Source organism: Komagataella phaffii, chromosome 2 (genome assembly GCF_000027005.1).
Source record: "Komagataella phaffii GS115 chromosome 2, complete sequence".
Classification (NCBI taxonomy): domain Eukaryota; kingdom Fungi; phylum Ascomycota; class Pichiomycetes; order Pichiales; family Pichiaceae; genus Komagataella; species Komagataella phaffii.
In genome coordinates this window covers 2126368-2147352 of record NC_012964.1, presented here as the reverse complement: position 1 = coordinate 2147352, position 20985 = coordinate 2126368, and the positions used below count along the sequence as shown (strand labels likewise).

The following is a 20985-nucleotide window of genomic DNA, read 5'->3' as shown; positions in this document are numbered from 1 at the left end:
TTTGGCTAAAACATCTCCCTCTCAGTTGTGCCACTATCTATACCAGTCCATCTCCGGCTCTATAACCACCTGATTCATCCCTAATAATCTCAGCCGTTCAGAATTTTTTTTCGTTCACCAACCAACCCCCGAACTCACCCTCGAATAATCAGAGTACACGAATCTCTCTGAAATCAATCAACCTTTTTGTTTGTTCCTAACCTCAGGCAAAATGTCAATAACAAACACGCCTGTTCCCCTTGAGAGATCACAGTCTCCGAATGGCACCAACTCTAAGATGTTTGACTTGAAACAGCAGTTTGTGAATGGTTCAGCTCAACCAGCTGTACTGCCCATGCCCGAATCCACACAAAAATTGCACCTGTTGTTGGCTCGATTCAGGGAACTGGAGACGAATGGTGGTAGTCAAGCTGACAAACTCGCTATTGAGTACCTCTTCAAGCGCATTTCCAAACAGCAGGATAAATATATTGCAGATTTGAACTCCTTTTACTCATCTGTGAAACCGGATGGTGATTTGGACCTTGATTTGCTAAGAGAACAAGTTGTTGGTTTGCAATTACTAAGTAAGGATCTTGATCTACCAACGTATCTACAAAGCGATTTTGCTTCGGAATATCAAGACAGTGAGGACAGCAAAATTGAATATCCGATTGCGTTACCCCTGGAAGACCATAAACAAAGGGCAAAATTACTAGGTTTGCAGCCCGATTTAAAGAAGGCTGATCCAGCTGTTCATGCCGTTTCCAACCCTCAGAATGAGGAGATCGTTGTGAAAAAGATTGCAAATAGGATTATTGAGTTGGAAAATTTACCTAACAACTTGGGTACCTTTGATGTCAACAATTTAGAAAATATTACGAACCCATCTGACAAACCGCTATTAGGGGTAGACGACTTGAAGGTGAGAGCGTTGATTGAACTCAAATCCTTGAGATTACTTTACAAACAGAAACATTTAAAAAGATCTTTGCTGAGCCAGCAGTTTGCCTCGTCTCATTCTAGCATTGATTACTTGGCGAAGAACCATACAAGGTTAGCTGCCACTCGTTCAGTTCACACAAGGCCCAAAATTAGGGCTCCTCAGACTGCTCGTCTCGCTGAACAATTAGAAGAGCAACAGAAAAAGGAAAAGAAACGGCTGGAAATGAATCTTCAGTTACGCAAATCTGAAAAGATCCTGGAAGGTGTAAGTCAGTTCTTAGAGATCAGATCCGAAAAAGCTACTCAAAGATCCAATCTTGGAAGAGTAATGGGAAACCTTCATAGCTACATTGAAAAAGACGAAAGCAAAAAACTTGAAAAGACTGCTAAACAGAGATTGCAGGCTTTGAAGGCTAACGATGAGGAGGCCTATTTGAAACTGCTTGACCAAACAAAGGACACAAGAATTACCCATCTTTTAAAACAAACAAACTCCTTCTTAGACTCTTTAGCCAATGCTGTGAAAGCTCAACAAAACGAGTCTCAAGTTGTTAATCAAGCCCCACAAATAGAAAACGAGAACCCAGATGCAACAAGAGAGAAGGTAGATTACTACGAAGTTGCTCACCGCATCAAAGAAGGTGTGAAACAGCCTAGTATTTTGATAGGTGGTACCTTGAAAGAATATCAAGTGAAAGGTCTTGAATGGATGGTGTCTTTATATAATAATCATCTGAATGGTATTCTAGCAGATGAAATGGGACTAGGTAAGACAATCCAGTCCATTTCGCTTATCGCCTATCTGATTGAGTATAAACAAGAATATGGTAAGTTTTTGGTCATTGTTCCACTGTCTACAATTACAAATTGGACAATGGAATTTGAAAAGTGGGCTCCTTCAATCAGAACAATAGTCTACAAAGGTGCTCAGTCGCAACGAAAAATGCTACAATATGATATTCGTTCCGGCAACTTCACTGTCCTACTGACTACTTACGAATACGTCATAAAAGATAGACCATTACTTTGTAAATTTAAATGGGCTCACATGATCATTGATGAAGGTCACAGAATGAAGAATTCTAAATCCAAACTTTCGTACACGCTTACAAATTACTATCACACAAGGAATAGACTTATCCTTACAGGAACCCCACTTCAAAATAACTTGCCTGAACTGTGGGCGTTGCTTAATTTTGTGTTACCCAAGATTTTCAATTCGGTGAAATCGTTTGATGAATGGTTCAACACTCCATTTGCCAATACAGGTACTCAAGACAAAATGGAGTTGACTGAGGAGGAGAGTTTATTGGTTATTAGAAGATTGCATAAGGTGCTTCGTCCCTTCTTGCTTAGAAGATTGAAGAAGGATGTTGAAAAGGATTTGCCAGACAAAGTGGAGAAAGTCATCAAATGTAAGTTCTCAAGTTTACAAGCGGCTTTGTATCAGCAGATGCTGAAGCATAATGCTCTTTTTATTGGCGCATCCTCTGGGCCCGGGGTATCGAAAAGTGGTATTAAGGGTCTAAACAACAAGATTATGCAATTAAGAAAGATATGTAACCATCCTTTCGTGTTTGATGAAGTGGAAAATGTTGTTGATCCTACTAGAAGCACAGCTGACTTAATTTGGAGAACAAGTGCTAAGTTTGAGTTGCTAGACCGTGTATTGCCCAAGTTCTGTGCCACTGGACATAGAGTTCTGATTTTCTTTCAGATGACCCAAGTAATGGACATTATGGAAGATTATTTGAGATATAGAGAGATGAAATACTTAAGGTTGGACGGTAGTACTAACGCTGATGACAGACAAGACATGCTGAAGGCGTTCAATGCCCCCGATTCTGAATACTTCTGCTTCCTTTTGTCCACAAGAGCTGGTGGGCTGGGTTTGAATTTACAAACGGCGGACACTGTCATTATTTTTGACACTGATTGGAATCCTCATCAGGACTTGCAAGCACAGGATCGTGCACATCGTATTGGTCAAAAGAACGAAGTGAGAATTTTAAGACTGATCACAACGGACTCGGTTGAAGAAGTTATCTTGGAAAGAGCTCACCAAAAGTTAGACATTGACGGAAAAGTTATTCAAGCTGGTAAATTCGACAATAAATCAACTTCTGAGGAGCAAGAAGCATTCCTGAAAAGATTAATTGAAGCTGAACAATTGAAACGAGAAGGCAACGCCGAAAGTGATGATGAAATGGAAGATGACGAGCTAAACGAGATACTGGCACGTTCTGAAGACGAAAAGATTTTATTCGACAAAATGGACACCGATAGGCTTGCTAAGGCTCGTATGGATGGACAGACCCATCCGAGACTTTTCTCAGATGAAGAGCTGCCTCAAGTATTCAAGGAAGATGTTGGCAAACACTTAGAGCAGCCTACCTTTGAACTAGGGCGCACCCGAGAAAAGAAAAGGGTTATGTATGACGATGGATTGACCGAAGAGCAATGGCTAGAGGCCATGGATGACGATGATGATTCTGTAGAAGATGCAATTCGTCGTAAGAAAGATTCTCTGGCTAGAAGAAGAGCTAAAAGGGGATTGGGTGATGCAGAAGATGATGATTGGGAAGTCTCTTTCCATGAAGGCGTGAATGACACTGATATTATAGATGGTGAAGAAGAACAACCAGTAACTAAAAAAAGAAAAGGAAAAAAGACCAAGAAGTCTTTGCCAGATTTCACAGATAAGGCTCTGTCATTAATTGAAGGGATTAAAAGTTTGAAGCCCGAAGATGAAGACCGTCACAGGGTAGATTTATTTTTGAGTCTACCCAACAAACAACAGTATCCCGACTACTATCAACTGATCAAGCAACCAGTTTGTGTTACAGGACTGGAAAAGAAGTTGAAGGATGGAGATTTTGACACGTATGATAATTTCATTCAAGAACTACGAACAATGTTTACGAATGCAAAGTTGTATAACGAAGAAGGTTCTTGGGTGCATCAAGATGCTGTTGAAATGGAAAACTACGTCGATCAAAACATTTAATTTTATAGTGATATGTTGTTGTATTATAAGTTTTCTAGCCTGAGATCTGAACCTGAGTCGGATGGTAGATAGTAGTAATGTACAAAGAAGAAGGTGACTGTGTGTGATAGTACCGTTGTAGGACGTTTCTTTTCTTTTTCACTTAAACCAAGAGAACTGCATTGACACATCCATCTCTGTCCGGTTCATTGGTGATTTGAGCGTATTTACCCCAGACAACTTTACCACCTGCAGTAACCAGTCCCAAATCAGAAACGTTGACCTCTATGATAGTTCCTTTAGTAAGAACTCCCAGTTTAGTGTACATAGGGGATTGAGGGTTTTTCTTTACAGCCAGAATGGGCAAAAAGACAGTGACACCAAGCTCTGGATGGGTTACATTGGCTTTCTTCTGTCTTAGGGCAGATGGGCGAATAATTCTTTCCATCTTAACCGGATTTCTGGTAAAACCTTCACCAACAAAAGTATGTTTGGTAATCATACGCTTCCACGACTTTGACTTGGATTTACCAGTTTTGATGACCTTGAACATCTCTTCTTCAGTTATACCACGCACTTTTGGCAAGGGAACTTGGAACTTGGAAGCTTTCTCCAGACGTTTCTGCTTAATCGATGAAGAAATGGCCTTAGCTGTATTGGTAGTTTGACGATCCAACAAATATGTGGGTAAAGCTTCTCCGTCATCCTCCTTAGGTTTGGAAGGTCCCTTGATCTTTGATTCTTCGTGAGCCTTAATCTTCTTCTTCATTTCGACCTTTTCTGAGTATCTCTTCTTAGCAAACATCTTACCCTTCCAACCTTTCAGATTCTGAGCATCTTTGGCAATTCTGTGACCCTCTCTGGCAGCCTTCTTACGCTTCTTTTCATCGTGATCTAGTCTTCGACCATGCTGCTTGATATGCTGCTCAATGTACTCGTTCTGAGGCATGGTTGGTAAAGGGTTATTCTAAGGAAGGGGTGAAACTAGTTGAAAAAAAAATTTTATGATGTGCGAACTACTGCAATTTCTGTATCGGGCAGTAACTTGACATGAAAAAATAAATTTAGCGGATGAAGAAAAAAATATTAGGACGCAATTCCAAGACACAATCTGATAAAATGGAAGAGCTAATTGAGACCATAAGCGCTTCAGTGGAAACTACCGAGAAGGCCGTTAAAGAAATGTTGGGGTCTTTGGATAGTGAACTTCCAGAGATCATAAAAGCTGTCAAGGGTGAGGGGTCTGATGTTGAAGGAGTATCGTTGTTAGACTTGAAGAACTCGGCTATCGCTTCCTACGTGAATAGCCTGATTCTCATTATACTAAGTAACATTGAGAGAATGAAGTTAAATGGAAAGGATGAAGAGTTTAACTTTCAGAGAGAATCGATCGTGAAAAATAGTATTGTGCAGAGAGTTACTCTTGATAAGGGAGTCAAGGGTTTGGAGAAAAGATTACAGTATCAAATAGAAAAAATGGTAAGAGCATATACTCGCATGGAGCAAGACGAGAAAGATTTAAAAGAGAAACAAACTCAACAGTTGGACGAAGATGGAGAAGAAAAAGAAGAGATGGATGAAGCTGAGAAAGAGGAAGAAGAAGAAGAGGAAGAAGAAGAAGAAGAAGGCATGTCATACAGACCAAACCCTTCAGCTATGTTGGAGAAACTCAAATCAAGCACCTCCAAACCTTTGTCTTCAAGTTCTTCCGATAAATATAGACCACCCAGAATTGCAGCTGTTGCACCTCCAAGTAGTGAAGCCAACCAGGAAAGATCAAAGAAAAAGCACAAGAAGTTGCAGAGTATGGAGGAATACTTGCAAGAGACCAACGAGGCTCCTATGTTGACGGAGAGTGTTGGGTCTAACATCATGGCACATGGTAGAGGAGGTGTTAAGACATCTAGAGAGCGTGATAGAGAGGAAGAGATCAGAGAATACGAGGAGACCAATTTCACTAGATTACCAACTTCGGTTACTGAGAAGTCAAAGAAACAAAAGAAAGATCATAGATTGAACACCTTTGCAGGAGAGGATTGGTCATTCTTTGGCAAGGACAGAGATGAAGACATGAAGAAAAGTGCGAGGAAGAATAAAAATACTGCTTCCTCCGCCTGGGAAAGAGCAAAAAGACGCAGAGGAAACTAAAGTGTGTAATCATATATATAATAAATGAGGAATAATAATTGAATAGAGATTTAACGAGTCGAAGTTTCTGAAATATACGCACAGTTTATATTTATGATTTTGATATCTAACTACAGTCTTCTCCATATATTTAACTATAAATAATAAAGTATATAACTCTTATGAAACTGTTTCACCACATTTTTTTCTACGTAATCGAACTCCGAATGCGGTTCTCCTGTAACCTTAATTGTAGCATAGATCACTTAAATAAACTCATGGCCTGACATCTGTACACGTTCTTATTGGTCTTTTAGCAATCTTGAAGTCTTTCTATTGTTCCGGTCGGCATTACCTAATAAATTCGAATCGAGATTGCTAGTACCTGATATCATATGAAGTAATCATCACATGCAAGTTCCATGATACCCTCTACTAATGGAATTGAACAAAGTTTAAGCTTCTCGCACGAGACCGAATCCATACTATGCACCCCTCAAAGTTGGGATTAGTCAGGAAAGCTGAGCAATTAACTTCCCTCGATTGGCCTGGACTTTTCGCTTAGCCTGCCGCAATCGGTAAGTTTCATTATCCCAGCGGGGTGATAGCCTCTGTTGCTCATCAGGCCAAAATCATATATAAGCTGTAGACCCAGCACTTCAATTACTTGAAATTCACCATAACACTTGCTCTAGTCAAGACTTACAATTAAAATGTCTCAACCACCTAAATGGACAACATCAAATGGTGCTCCTGTCTCCGATGTATTTGCTACAGAGAGAGCCACCTTCGACAACGCTAATCACGCTAACAATGCCCCCAAAGTTGGGCCTCTGCTGCTACAAGACTTTCAATTGATTGATTCTCTTGCCCATTTCGACAGAGAACGTATTCCAGAGAGAGTTGTGCATGCCAAAGGTGCGGGAGCTTTCGGTGAGTTTGAGGTGACTGACGACATATCTGACGTTTGTGCTGCCAAATTCTTGGATACTATTGGGAAGAAAACCCGTATCTTCACTCGATTCTCCACCGTTGGAGGTGAGAAAGGTTCTGCCGACAGTGCCCGTGACCCAAGAGGGTTTTCCACCAAGTTTTACACAGAGGAAGGTAACTTGGACCTTGTGTACAACAACACTCCCATCTTCTTTATCAGAGATCCATCCAAGTTCCCACATTTCATCCACACCCAAAAGAGGAATCCTGCTACTAACCTGAAGGACGCCAATATGTTCTGGGATTACCTTGTTAACAACCAAGAGTCCATTCATCAGGTGATGTACTTGTTCTCAGATCGTGGAACTCCTGCTTCTCTTAGAAAAATGAACGGGTACTCTGGTCACACTTACAAATGGTACAACAAGAAAGGTGAGTGGGTTTACGTACAAGTTCACTTCAAGTCGGACCTGGGTGTCGTAAACTTCAACAATGAAGAGGCTGGAAAGCTTGCTGGCGAGGATCCAGACTACCACACCGGTGATCTTTTCAACGCCATTGAGAGAGGCGAGTATCCTTCATGGACTTGTTACATTCAGACCATGACTCAAGAACAAGCTGCCAAGCAACCATTTTCCGTGTTTGACTTGACCAAGGTTTGGCCACACAAAGACTTCCCATTGAGGAGATTTGGTAAATTCACTTTGAACGAAAACCCAAAGAACTACTTTGCCGAAGTTGAGCAAGCCGCCTTCTCTCCATCTCATACTATCCCTAGTATGCAGCCATCTGCTGATCCAGTCCTTCAATCTCGACTGTTCTCCTACCCAGATACTCACCGTCATAGATTGGGTGTTAACTATCAGCAGATTCCTGTCAATTGTCCAGTGGCTCCTGTTTTTACCCCTCAGATGCGTGATGGTTCCATGACTGTCAATGGCAACCTTGGGTCTACTCCCAACTACAAGTCTTCTTTCTGTCCATTCTCTACAGAGGCACAGATCCAGACCAATTCACACACACCAGAAGAAGTTTTGGCTGCTCACACTGAGAAATTCCACTGGGGAGGTATCCTTGACAGTAAGAGCTACGATTTTGAACAGCCAAGAGCGCTTTGGAAAGTATTCGGCAAAACTCCTGGTCAGCAACGTAACTTCTGCCACAACGTTGCCGTTCACGTTGCGGCTGCCAACCATGAAATTCAAGACAGGGTTTTTGAATACTTCTCCAAGGTTTACCCTGAAATTGGTGACCAGATTCGTAAAGAAGTATTGCAGCTATCTCCAAGAGGTGACTCTGCAGCAAGATTGTAGGCTAACTATATTTATTATTAATTAAAGATTCTTTAACTTCGGTAATTTGTAGAACAGAAAGAGGGATTGTCATTCTCGGTTCATTATCCTTTCCAGCACATCATTTTGTGGGGGACTCTAGCCTTCGCGCTGCTTCTACTACTGGTCAAATAACAATTCTCCATAACGGTATTCGCTTACCTCATCGGTTACGAGCGTTGTCCGATGTAGGCCAATCAACGATGATCGAAACATCATCAGAAAACTAAACTCTCACATAGAGACAAAGGTCACAATCATGCTAAGACAACAAGTGGGTAGAAAGCTTGTATCCAAGCGTTTCTTCAGTGGCTTGAAGGATAGTGACCGTATCTTCCAAAATGTGTACAGTAAATATGGTGAAGACCTGAAGAGTTCACAGCAACGTGGTGACTGGTACAAGACCAAGGAAATCATCCTCAAGGGACACGAATGGCTTATCAACGAATTGAAGGCTTCTGGTCTACGTGGAAGAGGTGGTGCCGGTTTCCCATCTGGCCTTAAGTATAGTTTCATGCCTCCTAACCCAAACAGAGAACCACAATACCTGGTGGTCAATGCTGATGAAGGTGAACCAGGAACATGTAAAGATAGAGAAATCATTAGAAAGGAGCCCCACAAATTGGTAGAGGGCTGTCTGCTGGCCGGAAGAGCCATGAATGCCACTGCGGCCTATATCTATATTAGAGGGGAGTTTTACAACGAAGCTGTTGCTTTGCAGACAGCTATTAACGAGGCTTACAAAGCTGGACTACTGGGAAAGAACGCCTGTGGTTCCGGATACGACTTCGACGTTTACATTCACCGTGGTATGGGTGCTTATATTTGTGGTGAAGAAACTGCACTTATTGAGTCCATTGAGGGCAAAGCTGGTAAGCCAAGACTGAAGCCTCCTTTCCCCGCAGGTGTTGGTTTGTTCGGTCGTCCAACAACAGTAACAAATGTTGAAACCGTCGCTGTCACTCCAACAATCTTTAGAAGAAGTGGAGCATGGTTTGCTTCATTTGGTAGAGACAGAAATCAAGGTACAAAGTTATTCTGTATCTCGGGACACGTTAACGAGCCTTGTACCGTCGAGGAGTCAATGTCTATTCCTTTGAAGGAACTCTTAGAGAAGCATTGTGGGGGAATCAAAGGTGGATGGGACAATTTATTAGGTGTCGTTCCTGGTGGGTCGTCCGTCCCAATTATGCCCAAACACGTCTGTGAGGATGTGTTGATGGACTTTGATGCATTGAAGGATGTTGGATCCGGTTTAGGAACGGCTGCTGTCATCGTCCTTAACAAACAGACTGACATTATTAGAGCCATTCAGAGATTTTCCGCTTTCTACAAGCATGAATCCTGTGGTCAATGTACCCCTTGCCGTGAGGGTACTACATACCTCCAAAGAATGATGGACCGTTTCGTTACCGGTCAAGCTAAAGAGAAGGAAATTGACCTCATTTACGAACTTTCCAAAGAGATCGAGGGTCACACAATTTGCGCTCTGGGTGATGCCGCTGCTTGGCCTGTTCAAGGTCTGATCAAATCGTTCCGTCCTGAAATGGTGGAGAGAATAAAACAATACGAGGCTAAATTAGGGGAGTCCGTATCTTACGGTGGTTGGACTTCCAAGGGTAAGGTGTTGGATGGTAAGGTCGTAAGTAACCCTATTCCACATGACGCTCATCACCATTAAGTTTTATATTTATTTATTTATTTAATTTGCACCAGCCCTCTATGATTAACTTAAATTCAAATTTTCTTCATCGTATATGTTGAATTCTGTGTTGGTTCAAGTGGACATTAATATCAAGCCTGTCGGCATCTTCTTCGATGTTTTTCAGTCTTTTATTCTGGTGATCAATTTCTTCACTAGCGGTCACAGCTAGTTTTTTTAATCTAGAGGTAGCATTTCCAATTTGGTCCAAGTTACTGGCAATCTCCAACTCCATATCATCGTCTTCAGAATCATTTTCAAACTGGTACCTTTGAGCCTCTTTGAGCTTCCGTTCTTTGTCGTATTTTTCTTGAAGTTCTGACTTTGCATTTTGTTCTCTTAAACTGGAAGTAATACGATGTTCTGATCGATAGACTTGAGATCTTAGCTGTTCTGAAATCAACTTCTCTTCCATCCTCCTATTCTTTATATCTTCTTCCTGTCTTCTAAGTCTTCTTTTAGAATTAAAAGGATTTCCTGCATGAACAGCAAATATCGAACGATTAACTTTCTTTAATTCCTTGACCTTGTCATCAGCAATCTTGTTCTGAGTATCGGCTAAAGCCAAAGTTCTTTCAACATTGTATAGCCGTTCACTTTGAGACCCCAGAACACCAAGGGTATTTTGACCCGACTGCTCAGCTTCTTGTGCCATCCTTAACGTATTCCTTGTGGACCCAACTGACTGTTGCTTGGTAAATTTGATATCTTGTTTAATCGCTTCAACTTCTTCCTCCTCTTCGATTTCCTCAGGGGTCATAAGTGATTGCTCGTGAGCTTGCGAACTGACAGGAGCGTTTAATACGCTTTCAGGAAGATCATTCAAGTCACCAAATTGAGAAAATCCATTAGTTTGTGCTGTCTGGTTGGTCTGGAGTCTTCTCAATTGTTGAGGGCCAGCATCATTAGCGCCACCAAACGACAACTCTTCTTCTTGTTCCAAAGCTGCCACGTTTTCCGAATTTTCGTAGCTAGAATATGGGTTATTGATGCGTCCACTACTGTACTCTTGGGAATTTAAGTTGGAAATTGATGAACCATTGGTTCCGGACTGAGCCCCATAACTATCGGAGTACTGAGCGTAAGGGTTATTACTGTTGGAAGCGGAGATCTTTTCCTCTTGAGCTTTCTTGAGTTTTCGATCGCTTTGATAAGGCTGGTAATTTGCTTGAACAGACTCTTTGGAAACTGGCCTATAAGTGGGAGATTGAGTGACCTTGTCTTGGGCGTACTGTTTAAAGGCGGCAAACTTGTCTGGTCTCTTTTTCTCGGAGCGAATGCTAACTCCCTGAGCTTGCAAGTTTTCTCTATTTTGCTTTTCAATTTCCTCTTGAGAGGGAGGTTGAAGTTTCAATAGTTTCTTCAGCCCCATCAGTTCGTTCAGCAGAAATTATCTTACGTGTTAGTAGGGTAGAGTCGCTGGGTGAGACAGACTATTCAAATAGCTATAAATATGTCAGAACCGAGCGCGCGCAAGGAGATACATTTCCTATATTACATAATTAATCCAATGAATCTATAAGTATTGTGCTCTGATCTGTTCAGCTACTTGGCGTTGATCAGGAGGTAGTGTCTGGATGTAGGATGGGGCAAATCGAAGGACTTGGGCAACCATCTCCGCTTCCTGTGGAGTAAGCTGGGATAATTTTTCAACCGTATGCTGTTGTAGACCCTGAAATTGTGGTGGTATAGTAACTGTAGGTAGAACAGGGGTTGGGGTTTGCGCTGGAGGAGGCGATATACTTTGTTGTTGTTGTTGCTGCTTTGTTGTTATATATTGAATCACTGATTCGTCAATTAAGCCCATCAAAAGTAAGGCTTGAGCAATATTAGTTACAGAGTCGGGTGATTTCTGCAAAAGGTTTTTGGTATCTTCAAGGGAGGCGTTTTTGTTCAAGGCATTTTTCAAATTGGCGATCAATTGAACGAATACCGGCGGAGTCAATTTAGAGCAATTTTCAGAAATTACACTGTCGGTTCTAAACGGGAGTGCGGTATTGAGTTCAAGAAGGTCAGAAGCTCTCAATAGATACTCAGGAACGACATCCGCACCACCTTCCATGTTTGCACCAGATATTGGTTGAACAAAGTTCGTAGGCATTTGCTCTTGTGGAGGCTTGTTGATCGACTGTTGTAACATTTGGTATATCTGTTGAATGTTCATTCCATTGTTTGAGAGTTGTTGTATTATACTCGCAATTTCTGGATTTTGGGACCATTCACTTAATTGTTGAAGCATTGATGGGTCCAGTCCACCTAAGCCATTATCATGCATTCCTCCTCCACCGTTCATGGCTGAGTTTCCCATGACGTTTGGATTGGAGGTCATCTCAGGTGGTAGCGTTACATTAGGAGGAAAATGACTCCGATCAAGAATAAGCTCATCTTTCAACTTGGTCACCGCACCAAATCGCAAGCCTTCTTTTGATAACTCTGCTCTCAGTGTACGATTATTCCCTTGAATGTGTATCCTTGCCAAGATATCGACGGCCCTCTCTGCCTCTGCAGGTGTTTGGTATTCTACGAAGCAAAATCCTTTATTCTTTCCAGGATGATCCATCATACATCTGACATCGACTATGCGGCCGCTTCCATAGACAACACTTTTTATGGTATCTAGATCCCAGTGGTACGGGATACCTCCCAGGTAAACTACAGAACTCATTCACTGCTAGGGAGAATGATGAAACCAAAAAGTTCACCTCGCGGTGGATTTAAGCTATGGGACGCTCGAAGGAGAACGACAGTGGCAGGAAAACTTCTACAAGGGCAGTGCATTGGCGTAGTACATACTGATTACAATCGTAAACTCTCTCTATATATTATTAACTACGTTTGAGTATTTCTCCTTTAACTGTATAATCATGTTCTTCTCGGAAGGCTGAAGTTGCTCTATTTGATTCTGTGTCAAGGCGCAAACTGCACGTATTTGTTCCTGTGCTTGAAGGGGAAGGCTTGCAAACTCTTGTGCAGCAGCATTCTGTACGCCATTTGCAACCGGCTTAGCTAAAACCGCATTTATATCATCTGGGCTCATCTTATGAGTGAGATTGCCAGCATGAACCAGAGCGTAGGCCAGTTGTGGGTTTTCATCCAAAAGTTTCTTCATCGCTAACGGCGACGTCTTGGCCATTGAACGAGCCTCCTTCAGTACAGAAAGGAGCTTATTATACTCCAAAGTCTCCACCACCTTAAACGTTAATTCTGTCGGGTCTGAAGTACCGATCAAGTCAATTCCTAAAGGTAAAGGAGGTAGTTTGATCCCATCGCCTGATTCTGCTATGTTATCTTCGATGCTTAATCGTCCTGAATACGAGCATTTGATGTTTCTGTTTCCCATTGTATAATTGTTCAAGTTCCTGACAGCGCTGGCAGCTGTTTCCATGTCTTGATACTCCACATAGGCATAGCCCTTCGGTTTCCCAGTTTCTTGATCAAAAAATAATTTGAAGTCAACTACAGGCCCCACACTTCTTGCAACTTCTAGCACCTGCTGTTCAGTTTGATCAAAAGGAAGTGACCCAAGGTACACCACCTTTGTCGGTTGATTCATTAGAGGGCTTGTGAAGTTCAGGATATTAAAGTGAAATAGCGCCTTTCAAAACTTGGTTCCCTACCATGTTTTTCGTGCTCCTTCTAGCCAGCGTGACTCCTCCTAGGAGTTTAAAAATCTTTCGCGCTCGTATACTTTTAACAAGCGCTCAGTCTATCAAATTCTGCGGATCTACTAAAACCGAGGTGAAGCACCAAATGGACGCAAAAGAGATCGTCACTGTGATGAAAGACCTTGAAAAGGCCGAAAGTGATTCCCAGATAATAAGGCTTTTAACACTTTTGCAGACGGATGTTGTTCCCACGGAGAAAGTTTTGAGGGAGACCAAAGTTGGTGTCACAGTGAATAGGCTCAGGTCTCACGCAAATCCTGAGGTTGGAACCTTAGTTAAGAAGATTATAAAGACCTGGAAGGATGGCGTATCTCAAGAAAAGAAAAAGAAAGCAGTTAGTTCAGCGGGTAGTCCTGCTAAGAGTACGACCAGTACAACGACGAATGAGAGGTTTGTCAGTAAAGGACCAAGAACTCCAAAGAATGACGGGGTCAAAGTTGAGATCTACGAGAACAAGACTCGTAACGGATCTATTAGCGCCATATACACAGCATTGGCTATGGATTCTGATGAACAGCCTAGCAAGATCTTTGAGTTAGTCAAGGATATTGAGAAACAGTGTTTCAAAGCTGTCAATTTTACCGTTGATGATACCTATAGAAACAAATTACGGTCATTAATAATGAATTTGAAGAATAAGAACAATCCAACTCTTCGAAGGTCTATTCTAGATCACGAAATAATCCCATCCAAACTAGTGACCATGTCTGCCCAAGAGTTAGCTCCCGATTCTCTCAAAAAGGAAATGGAGGAAATATACAAGAAGAACTTATTTGACGCTCAAGGCGCCACGGAGAATAACTCTGTTACAGATAGATTTGAGTGTGGTAAGTGTAAGCAAAGGAAGGTCAGTTACTTCCAGAAACAGACAAGGTCGGCTGATGAACCGTTGACCACCTTTTGTAAATGTGAGAACTGTGGTAATAGGTGGAAGTTTAGTTGAACCACCTTCTTCATCTTTAGATCAAATCCATGCTTTACTTTTTATTTAATCAATCTATCTTTGTATAATCCCATAAAATTCTTAATATCTTCTGGAGTAAGAGAGATTCCAGCATTATCCAGCTCTCTCTTGAAATTTCCCAAGGATTCCCTTATGTCTTTATCCATTAAAAACTTCAACTGCGTGGAAATTGAGGACAATTTCTTTGGGTCAGTAGCTCCATATCCCTTTTCTTTAATGATATTTCCGACTCTTGCTAATGCTTCCTTGCATTGTGGATGTTGGTCCATTTTCTCCACTAGCTCCTGCAAGCGCTTATTAGCTGCTGAAGACTGGAATCTTAGAGCTGTGAGCCTCGTTCCAAGGGTTCTGGATTGAAAGAAGAAGGACCTAGCAAACATTTCTTGAGGAGTTTGTAAAAGGCCTGCTCATGAATGAAATTTCTCGAACTAGATCGCATTGAGGTGTAAAGGTGGAGGCAATACGAAGTACGGAATAGATAGTGTATGCCTAGATGGTACGCAGGCACGGAAATATCTTTTCTAAAATTCTGCATAGTTTACATATTAATTAAACTCTCCTTTGGAGGCTAAGAAAGAAAGCAGATCAACCTTGGAAACGATGTGGATCGGTTGACCCTTATCATTTTCTACTATAGCAGCTGAACTGGTCTCAAAAAACTTGTTCAATTTGGCCAGCGTGGTGCTAGTAGTGATCTTCTGGTATTCTCTTCTCTTGTTTGTTGACTCCTTGTTAATGTTGTAAGATTTTTCAAAGTTTTCAAGCTTGGAAAAATCAAAGTAGGCAGATTCTACCTTGGAAGTAAGATGAATCTTCTTATTAGAAAGTAATCGTAACAATTGAGACAGAGTGACAATACCAGCAAGCTTATCGTTCTTCAACACTGGTAACTGATCAAAACCCTTGGTTTGAAGGATATTAATTGTGGATTCAATTGAATCGTCAATGGTGACAGAGACCACAGGTTTGAGCGCCAAATCTTTGATCGTATAGGACGACAGAGTGTCCTTTGAAAAGCTGGACTTCCTTTTGAGAGGTGCAGGCTCGTCTTCAGTGAATCCATTGAGTTTCATCCAGTCATCATCAGCGAACTTGGTTAGATAAGATCTGATACTGTCTGGACAAACGACAACAACTACAGCACTTTCATCAAGCTTGGCATCATTGATTATTTTAACAGCAGCAGAAAGCGCAGAGCCGGAAGATCCTCCAACTAGAATTCCTTCTTCAGAAATCAATTGCCTGGCCAGCTTGAAGGAATCCTTATCATCTGTTTTGTACCAAGTGTCCACAATTTCTCTATCCAAAACTTCTGGGATAAAGTCATACCCAATACCTTCAACTTTGTATTGCTCATTACTAGTGTTCAATGATTCAGGAAGAGCTAGAATGGAACCATGAGGATCAGCACCGATAATTTGAATATTAGGGTTTTTAGACTTCAAAAATTTGGCAATACCTGTAATCGTACCTCCAGTTCCTGCACCAGCAACAACGTGGGTAACTTTACCATTAGTCTGATCCCAGATTTCCGCACCAGTGGTGTAGAAATGGGCATCTGGATTGTTAACATTACCATACTGGTCTAAGATTACAGCATTTGGAATTTCTTTCTCCAACCTTCTTGCAACACCAATGTGAGACTCTGGGGAATCCCAAGCAGCCTCGGTTGGAGTTCTTATAATTTCAGCCCCGAGAGCTTTCAGCACAGCAACTTTTTCATTAGACATTTTCTCTGGAAGAGTGATAATAGTTCTGTAGCCCTTGACTGCACCTACTAATGCCAGACCAATACCAGTGTTACCTGACGTTGGCTCAATTAGCGTGTACCCTGGCTTGATTCTACCCTCTTTCTCAGCTTGCTCAACCATTCTCAGAGCAATACGGTCCTTGATGGAACCACCTGAGTTGAACAGTTCAACTTTAGCATAAACCTGTGGTTTCAAATTAAGAATTTTGGGTATTCTGTTAAGTTTAACAAGTGGAGTCTTTCCAATGTGCTCCAGAATGGAGTTGGAAACCGGTGGCAAAGGTTGGTTGTTGTCTGACATAGTATGTATTTCTGAAAAGAAAAGAAAAGAAAAAGGCTAAGATGGAATGATTATAAATGCCACAGTTGCGAAGATCTAACAGACATCTGAAAACTACCCACACGCGGCATAGATGAGATGATTGAAAAAAGTTCCAAGGATAAGGTGAGGAGTCATACTTGAGTTTGACAATTTACCCTGGTTTACTCTTGTACCTGTGGAATCTCTATCTCAGGGCTCTTACATTTGTCAAAGCACACGTACTTTCACTGGCGTTTATTATGCTACTATACTACTATATCTATACCTGTAGTGTTCCACCCCCCTACCCTTTATAATTGGGATTCGTATCGAAGATCAATTTTCCCAACTTCATGTCTTCTACTGTCTTCTGAATTGAAGGAATTGTTCTATCTATGCGTTCCAAGTCATGTGGAGGAACTTTAGCAAGGACATAACTTGCGACCGCATTTGAGCTCTTGCTTTCAGGCCTATCTATTCCAATTGATATAGTCGTAAACCCGCCTCCCATGTGTTGGTTTATGGATCTTAGACCGTTATGACCCCTATGAGAAGACATTTGCCTTCTAGTTTTGAATTTTCCAACCGGACAATCCAGTTCATCATGCAGTATGACTAATACTGGGTTGTACTCATCCGTCCACTTATGCACAGATTTGAAAGCTTTTGATATGGGCTTCCCTGATAAATTCATGAGGGAGTTGCTCTGGTAAAAGAGCACTTGTGGCTCTTCCCGTCTATTGTAGTAGAACTTGTTTTTGTCGATCGTCAACTGCTCATCTGCCTGATAGATTTGTTTCAATCTATTGAGAATATGGTGTCCTATGGAGTGTCGAGTGCCTCTAAATGACGATTCGGGATTACCAATAGACGCTAGAACCAACAGAGGAGGCTTGCCATTATCTACACTTATTGTATGTAGTTGCCTTGCAATTGATCTCAGCATAAATCTTGCGATGGGGGAGAATAAAAATAAAATGCTGACATCTCATCTGCTTTCGCCATGAAAAACTAAATTGCTTCAAAAGCATAATTTGAAAGCTTCTCTCTGCCCATCTTTAAAACAGACAGCAATTACGACCCAGTATTTTTAACATCAACAATGTCTTGGTTTAAGAAGTCTAGCACAATGGCCACTCCACCCGATGAACTCCTGTCCAAACAAGAGCCTCAGAATCAGGAGTCATTGCAATCATTTGTTGCCCAAAAACCATTAGCCATGTACACCATCGACGGACAGAAAGGTTCCAATGAATCGCTGATATGTAGAAGCAATGAAACAGGTGGCCAGTCCTGTATAAAATTAGGGTTCAACTGTGTTGAACTGTTCAAGAAAATGCAGAAATTTGATTATTTCTGCTCTTTGCCGGACAATGTCAATGCCACTTATTTTGAATGTCGAAAGATTCAATAGGAGCCATAACTACATCAAGATGATACCGTTATTTTACTCATACTTTTTCAAGCCGAAACACCGGTTGTTGCGCTATTTCTAATTTATTCTTCATCACTAGGCAGTTAACCCCAATAGATCGTTCATCTTTTGCCTCTCATCAGAGCTTACAAAAGTTTGGAATATGCTCCTTTGAATTACACAGTATTCTCATATACTTGAAACTCATACTTATATTCAGGGTCAGGTTTTTAATGCCTTCGTTATCTCTTATCTATGACACTTCATGACTGTTTTTTTGGAGCCATCTCATTTTGGAAAAATCCCTCCCTCCCCATATAATTCGCAGGTGTGGGCGATCTACCCAAAATCTACCAAATGAGTTCTACTCTAGATCCTGAACTAATAACCCCCTCGATCACAGTATATCCCTTCCAATCTTCGGCTCAGGTACCAAAGAGGCTTCTACAACAGATCCATCACTTGTTAAACTACGAGGTTGAACAGGGTGACACATATCCCCAAAAGGAGCCCCTGGACGACCAACAATTTTTCAACTATTACGCTCCTAACTTTGTAGCGGTGGCCCTGAGAGGTGATTTCCATGATGCTTCAATCGAATCGCTCAAAACAATTGAGGACTTCTCAAAGATCTTTCTGGGAAGCTTTTACATCAAACCTAACTACGTGGGCAGATGTTCGCATATATGTAATGGAGGATTTTTGGTCCACCCTTCAGCCAGAGGAGAAGGTCTGGGAAGCAAAATGGGCAAAGTTTACCTTAAATGGGCTCCGAAATTGGGGTATAGCTACTCCATTTTCAATTTGGTCTTTGAATCTAACACAGCCAGCTGTAGAATTTGGGACAAATTGGGATTCAATAAAATAGGAGTTATACCTCGTGCTGCCAATCTAAAAGGCCATTCCAAAAATGTAAATGCTATTATTTATGGAAGGTGCCTGCTCTGTGAAGGTGAATGTACATGCGATACGGACCTTTCTTAACAAGTCTGTTGCAAGGACTTCTCCATATCAGAACGACCCACTCATGCCCCAAAAAACGATTAGATACACTTTACATAATCCGTATAATGTTAGGAGGTTGTAGATACATTTATTTATCTTTCTTTAACTTCGCAAAATACCGTCTATTTACCACTCTACTCCTAATCGTCATTTTCGGCAACTGAGGTCTCTCTAATGGCTAGCAATTTTGACGACGTGACTCAGAATCAGCATTTTAGAAGTCATTTAGAGTACCCCGTCTCTATCATTGAGCGCTACACGGTACTGCTCAAAGATGGGGAGACAACGGCGACGATCTACCCTCTATATTCACCAAACGAGTTACCTCCAGGCCTACTTCAGTTTTTATGTGATGAGTTTAACATGGAAATTGAAAGAGGTGACACCTTTCCATTTTTCGAAACTTTACATTTGGAAACTTTTCAGCATTATTGGTTTGGCTCTTTTGCCGCAGTTATGGTGCTTGGAGACTCTCCAACATTGGACGACGAAAGGCAGTGGGAAAAGGAATGTCTGGGAACTTTTTATATCAAAGCCAACTATCCAGGTAGGTGCTCTCATATTTGTACCGCTGGCTTTTTAGTCAATGCTGGTATCAGAGGCAAGTCTATTGGAAGAACTCTTGCAGAATGTTTCTTGGAGTGGGCTCCAAGACTAGGGTACACCTATGCAATTTTTAACTTGATCTTTGAAACAAATGTATCCATCAAAAGAATACTGGAAAGTCTTGGGTTCAAGAAAATTGGAAAGATCAAAGCCGCCGGTATACTAAAAGGTCACGACTCAGCAGTGGATGCTTTGATACTAGGAAAAGAACTAGTCGAAATACCTGATCCCAATATTGGATCGTATCGTTTTGATAAGATTAAGTACTATCTGGAAACTGGAAGATATCCTCCCTCTGCAGATCGACAAGAAAAATCAAGACTGAGATCGTCTGCGTCTCATTATCGACTTATCAACGGAAAGTTAATGCTAAAAGGTAAAGAAGTGGTGTCTGACCCCCACAGGCAATTACAGATATGTCAAGAAATGCACATGCTTAGTCATGGCGGTATCAACAAAACCACATCTTTGATCACGGATAAATATCATTGGTCAAGAATCAAGGATACCGTTGCAACTGCAATTAGAAATTGTTCACAGTGCAGAGACCAGTCTAAGATACCAAAAAGGACATTTTTACCAAACAAGTACCCTATTTCGGTACCAAAAATCAACGCAACATCAATTTCATCTACTTTGGACAACTCGAGACATGTTAGCAAACAAAACACGTCCGAATCATCTCAATCATCAATGCAACATCCTCGCTCTACAAAATTGGAAATTGATGATCAGCTTCATCAACTACCATCACATATAAGCAGAGACAACGTCGATACATCTCTACTATCAGGCGCTCTTTCGGGATTTGATGACGCCAGTAATATCATGGCAGCGGTCGAACTGGCTCAAAGACAACAACATCAGCAACAGCAAGAGCAGGATCAGCAGCGGAATCTTCCCCCACATCAAAAACGTCATGGCAAACATGAGCAACCAGCTGAAGAACAATCAGAACCGCAGAACTCACACGGTAAAAGCCGACAGCAAAATCAAGCGAACCAAGACTCAGGATATTATCATCAGTACACCAGGGATACTCAAGACCCAAGTGACTTGCCGGTGGATTCACAGGTATCTAATGCGTTCGATGGACAAGTTAACCCAGGAGAAGAAATAAACATTGCTAGAGCATTAATGCAAGCCACCGAGACAAGCGTCCAAACGGACTACATGACTTTACGACACTCCGATGAAGAGAATGATTCTTCATAACGAAACAGCAAATATAGAATTTGAAATTCCCAGTTTATATACAAATAATCATGACCTTAATT

General features: G+C 41.5%; 15 protein-coding genes across 15 annotated transcripts; 8 read left to right on the top strand and 7 right to left on the bottom strand.

The window, feature by feature from the left end:
- Positions 1–211: 211 nt before the first annotated feature.
- PAS_chr2-2_0128 (ATPase component of the RSC chromatin remodeling complex) lies at positions 212–3931 on the top strand (the record flags this gene model as incomplete). Its single annotated transcript, XM_002492033.1, has 1 exon — positions 212–3931. One exon carries the CDS (start codon positions 212–214, stop codon positions 3929–3931), a length of 3720 nt encoding a protein of 1239 aa, XP_002492078.1.
- Positions 3932–4073: 142 nt separating this feature from the next.
- On the bottom strand, positions 4074–4859 carry PAS_chr2-2_0129 (ribosome biogenesis protein NSA2; the record flags this gene model as incomplete). The annotated part of the gene is made up of 1 exon (XM_002492032.1): positions 4074–4859. One exon carries the CDS (start codon positions 4857–4859, stop codon positions 4074–4076), a length of 786 nt encoding a protein of 261 aa, XP_002492077.1.
- Positions 4860–4981: 122 nt separating this feature from the next.
- On the top strand, positions 4982–6058 carry PAS_chr2-2_0130 (Essential protein involved in maturation of 18S rRNA; the record flags this gene model as incomplete). Its single annotated transcript, XM_002492031.1, has 1 exon — positions 4982–6058. One exon carries the CDS (start codon positions 4982–4984, stop codon positions 6056–6058), a length of 1077 nt encoding a protein of 358 aa, XP_002492076.1.
- Positions 6059–6750: 692 nt separating this feature from the next.
- On the top strand, positions 6751–8283 carry PAS_chr2-2_0131 (the record flags this gene model as incomplete). Its single annotated transcript, XM_002492030.1, has 1 exon — positions 6751–8283. One exon carries the CDS (start codon positions 6751–6753, stop codon positions 8281–8283), a length of 1533 nt encoding a protein of 510 aa, XP_002492075.1.
- Positions 8284–8560: 277 nt separating this feature from the next.
- Positions 8561–9982, top strand: PAS_chr2-2_0462 (uncharacterized protein; the record flags this gene model as incomplete). Its single annotated transcript, XM_002492029.1, has 1 exon — positions 8561–9982. One exon carries the CDS (start codon positions 8561–8563, stop codon positions 9980–9982), a length of 1422 nt encoding a protein of 473 aa, XP_002492074.1.
- Positions 9983–10049: 67 nt separating this feature from the next.
- Positions 10050–11375, bottom strand: PAS_chr2-2_0132 (t-SNARE protein important for fusion of secretory vesicles with the plasma membrane; the record flags this gene model as incomplete). Its single annotated transcript, XM_002492028.1, has 1 exon — positions 10050–11375. One exon carries the CDS (start codon positions 11373–11375, stop codon positions 10050–10052), a length of 1326 nt encoding a protein of 441 aa, XP_002492073.1.
- Positions 11376–11519: 144 nt separating this feature from the next.
- Positions 11520–12668, bottom strand: PAS_chr2-2_0133 (Hypothetical protein; the record flags this gene model as incomplete). The annotated part of the gene is made up of 1 exon (XM_002492027.1): positions 11520–12668. The coding sequence occupies one exon, from the start codon at positions 12666–12668 to the stop codon at positions 11520–11522; it is 1149 nt and encodes a 382-aa protein (XP_002492072.1).
- A 150-nt stretch (positions 12669–12818) lies between these two features.
- Positions 12819–13556, bottom strand: PAS_chr2-2_0134 (Cleavage and polyadenylation factor I (CF I) component; the record flags this gene model as incomplete). The annotated part of the gene is made up of 1 exon (XM_002492026.1): positions 12819–13556. The coding sequence occupies one exon, from the start codon at positions 13554–13556 to the stop codon at positions 12819–12821; it is 738 nt and encodes a 245-aa protein (XP_002492071.1).
- A 197-nt stretch (positions 13557–13753) lies between these two features.
- On the top strand, positions 13754–14611 carry PAS_chr2-2_0135 (General transcription elongation factor TFIIS; the record flags this gene model as incomplete). The annotated part of the gene is made up of 1 exon (XM_002492025.1): positions 13754–14611. The coding sequence occupies one exon, from the start codon at positions 13754–13756 to the stop codon at positions 14609–14611; it is 858 nt and encodes a 285-aa protein (XP_002492070.1).
- A 41-nt stretch (positions 14612–14652) lies between these two features.
- On the bottom strand, positions 14653–15012 carry PAS_chr2-2_0136 (Hypothetical protein; the record flags this gene model as incomplete). The annotated part of the gene is made up of 1 exon (XM_002492024.1): positions 14653–15012. One exon carries the CDS (start codon positions 15010–15012, stop codon positions 14653–14655), a length of 360 nt encoding a protein of 119 aa, XP_002492069.1.
- Positions 15013–15177: 165 nt separating this feature from the next.
- On the bottom strand, positions 15178–16683 carry PAS_chr2-2_0137 (Cystathionine beta-synthase, catalyzes the synthesis of cystathionine from serine and homocysteine; the record flags this gene model as incomplete). The annotated part of the gene is made up of 1 exon (XM_002492023.1): positions 15178–16683. The coding sequence occupies one exon, from the start codon at positions 16681–16683 to the stop codon at positions 15178–15180; it is 1506 nt and encodes a 501-aa protein (XP_002492068.1).
- Positions 16684–16987: 304 nt separating this feature from the next.
- PAS_chr2-2_0138 (One of two (see also PTH2) mitochondrially-localized peptidyl-tRNA hydrolases) lies at positions 16988–17629 on the bottom strand (the record flags this gene model as incomplete). Its single annotated transcript, XM_002492022.1, has 1 exon — positions 16988–17629. One exon carries the CDS (start codon positions 17627–17629, stop codon positions 16988–16990), a length of 642 nt encoding a protein of 213 aa, XP_002492067.1.
- A 156-nt stretch (positions 17630–17785) lies between these two features.
- Positions 17786–18097, top strand: PAS_chr2-2_0139 (Hypothetical protein; the record flags this gene model as incomplete). The annotated part of the gene is made up of 1 exon (XM_002492021.1): positions 17786–18097. The coding sequence occupies one exon, from the start codon at positions 17786–17788 to the stop codon at positions 18095–18097; it is 312 nt and encodes a 103-aa protein (XP_002492066.1).
- A 357-nt stretch (positions 18098–18454) lies between these two features.
- On the top strand, positions 18455–19081 carry PAS_chr2-2_0140 (uncharacterized protein; the record flags this gene model as incomplete). The annotated part of the gene is made up of 1 exon (XM_002492020.1): positions 18455–19081. The coding sequence occupies one exon, from the start codon at positions 18455–18457 to the stop codon at positions 19079–19081; it is 627 nt and encodes a 208-aa protein (XP_002492065.1).
- A 195-nt stretch (positions 19082–19276) lies between these two features.
- On the top strand, positions 19277–20923 carry PAS_chr2-2_0141 (uncharacterized protein; the record flags this gene model as incomplete). The annotated part of the gene is made up of 1 exon (XM_002492019.1): positions 19277–20923. One exon carries the CDS (start codon positions 19277–19279, stop codon positions 20921–20923), a length of 1647 nt encoding a protein of 548 aa, XP_002492064.1.
- Positions 20924–20985: the final 62 nt, after the last annotated feature.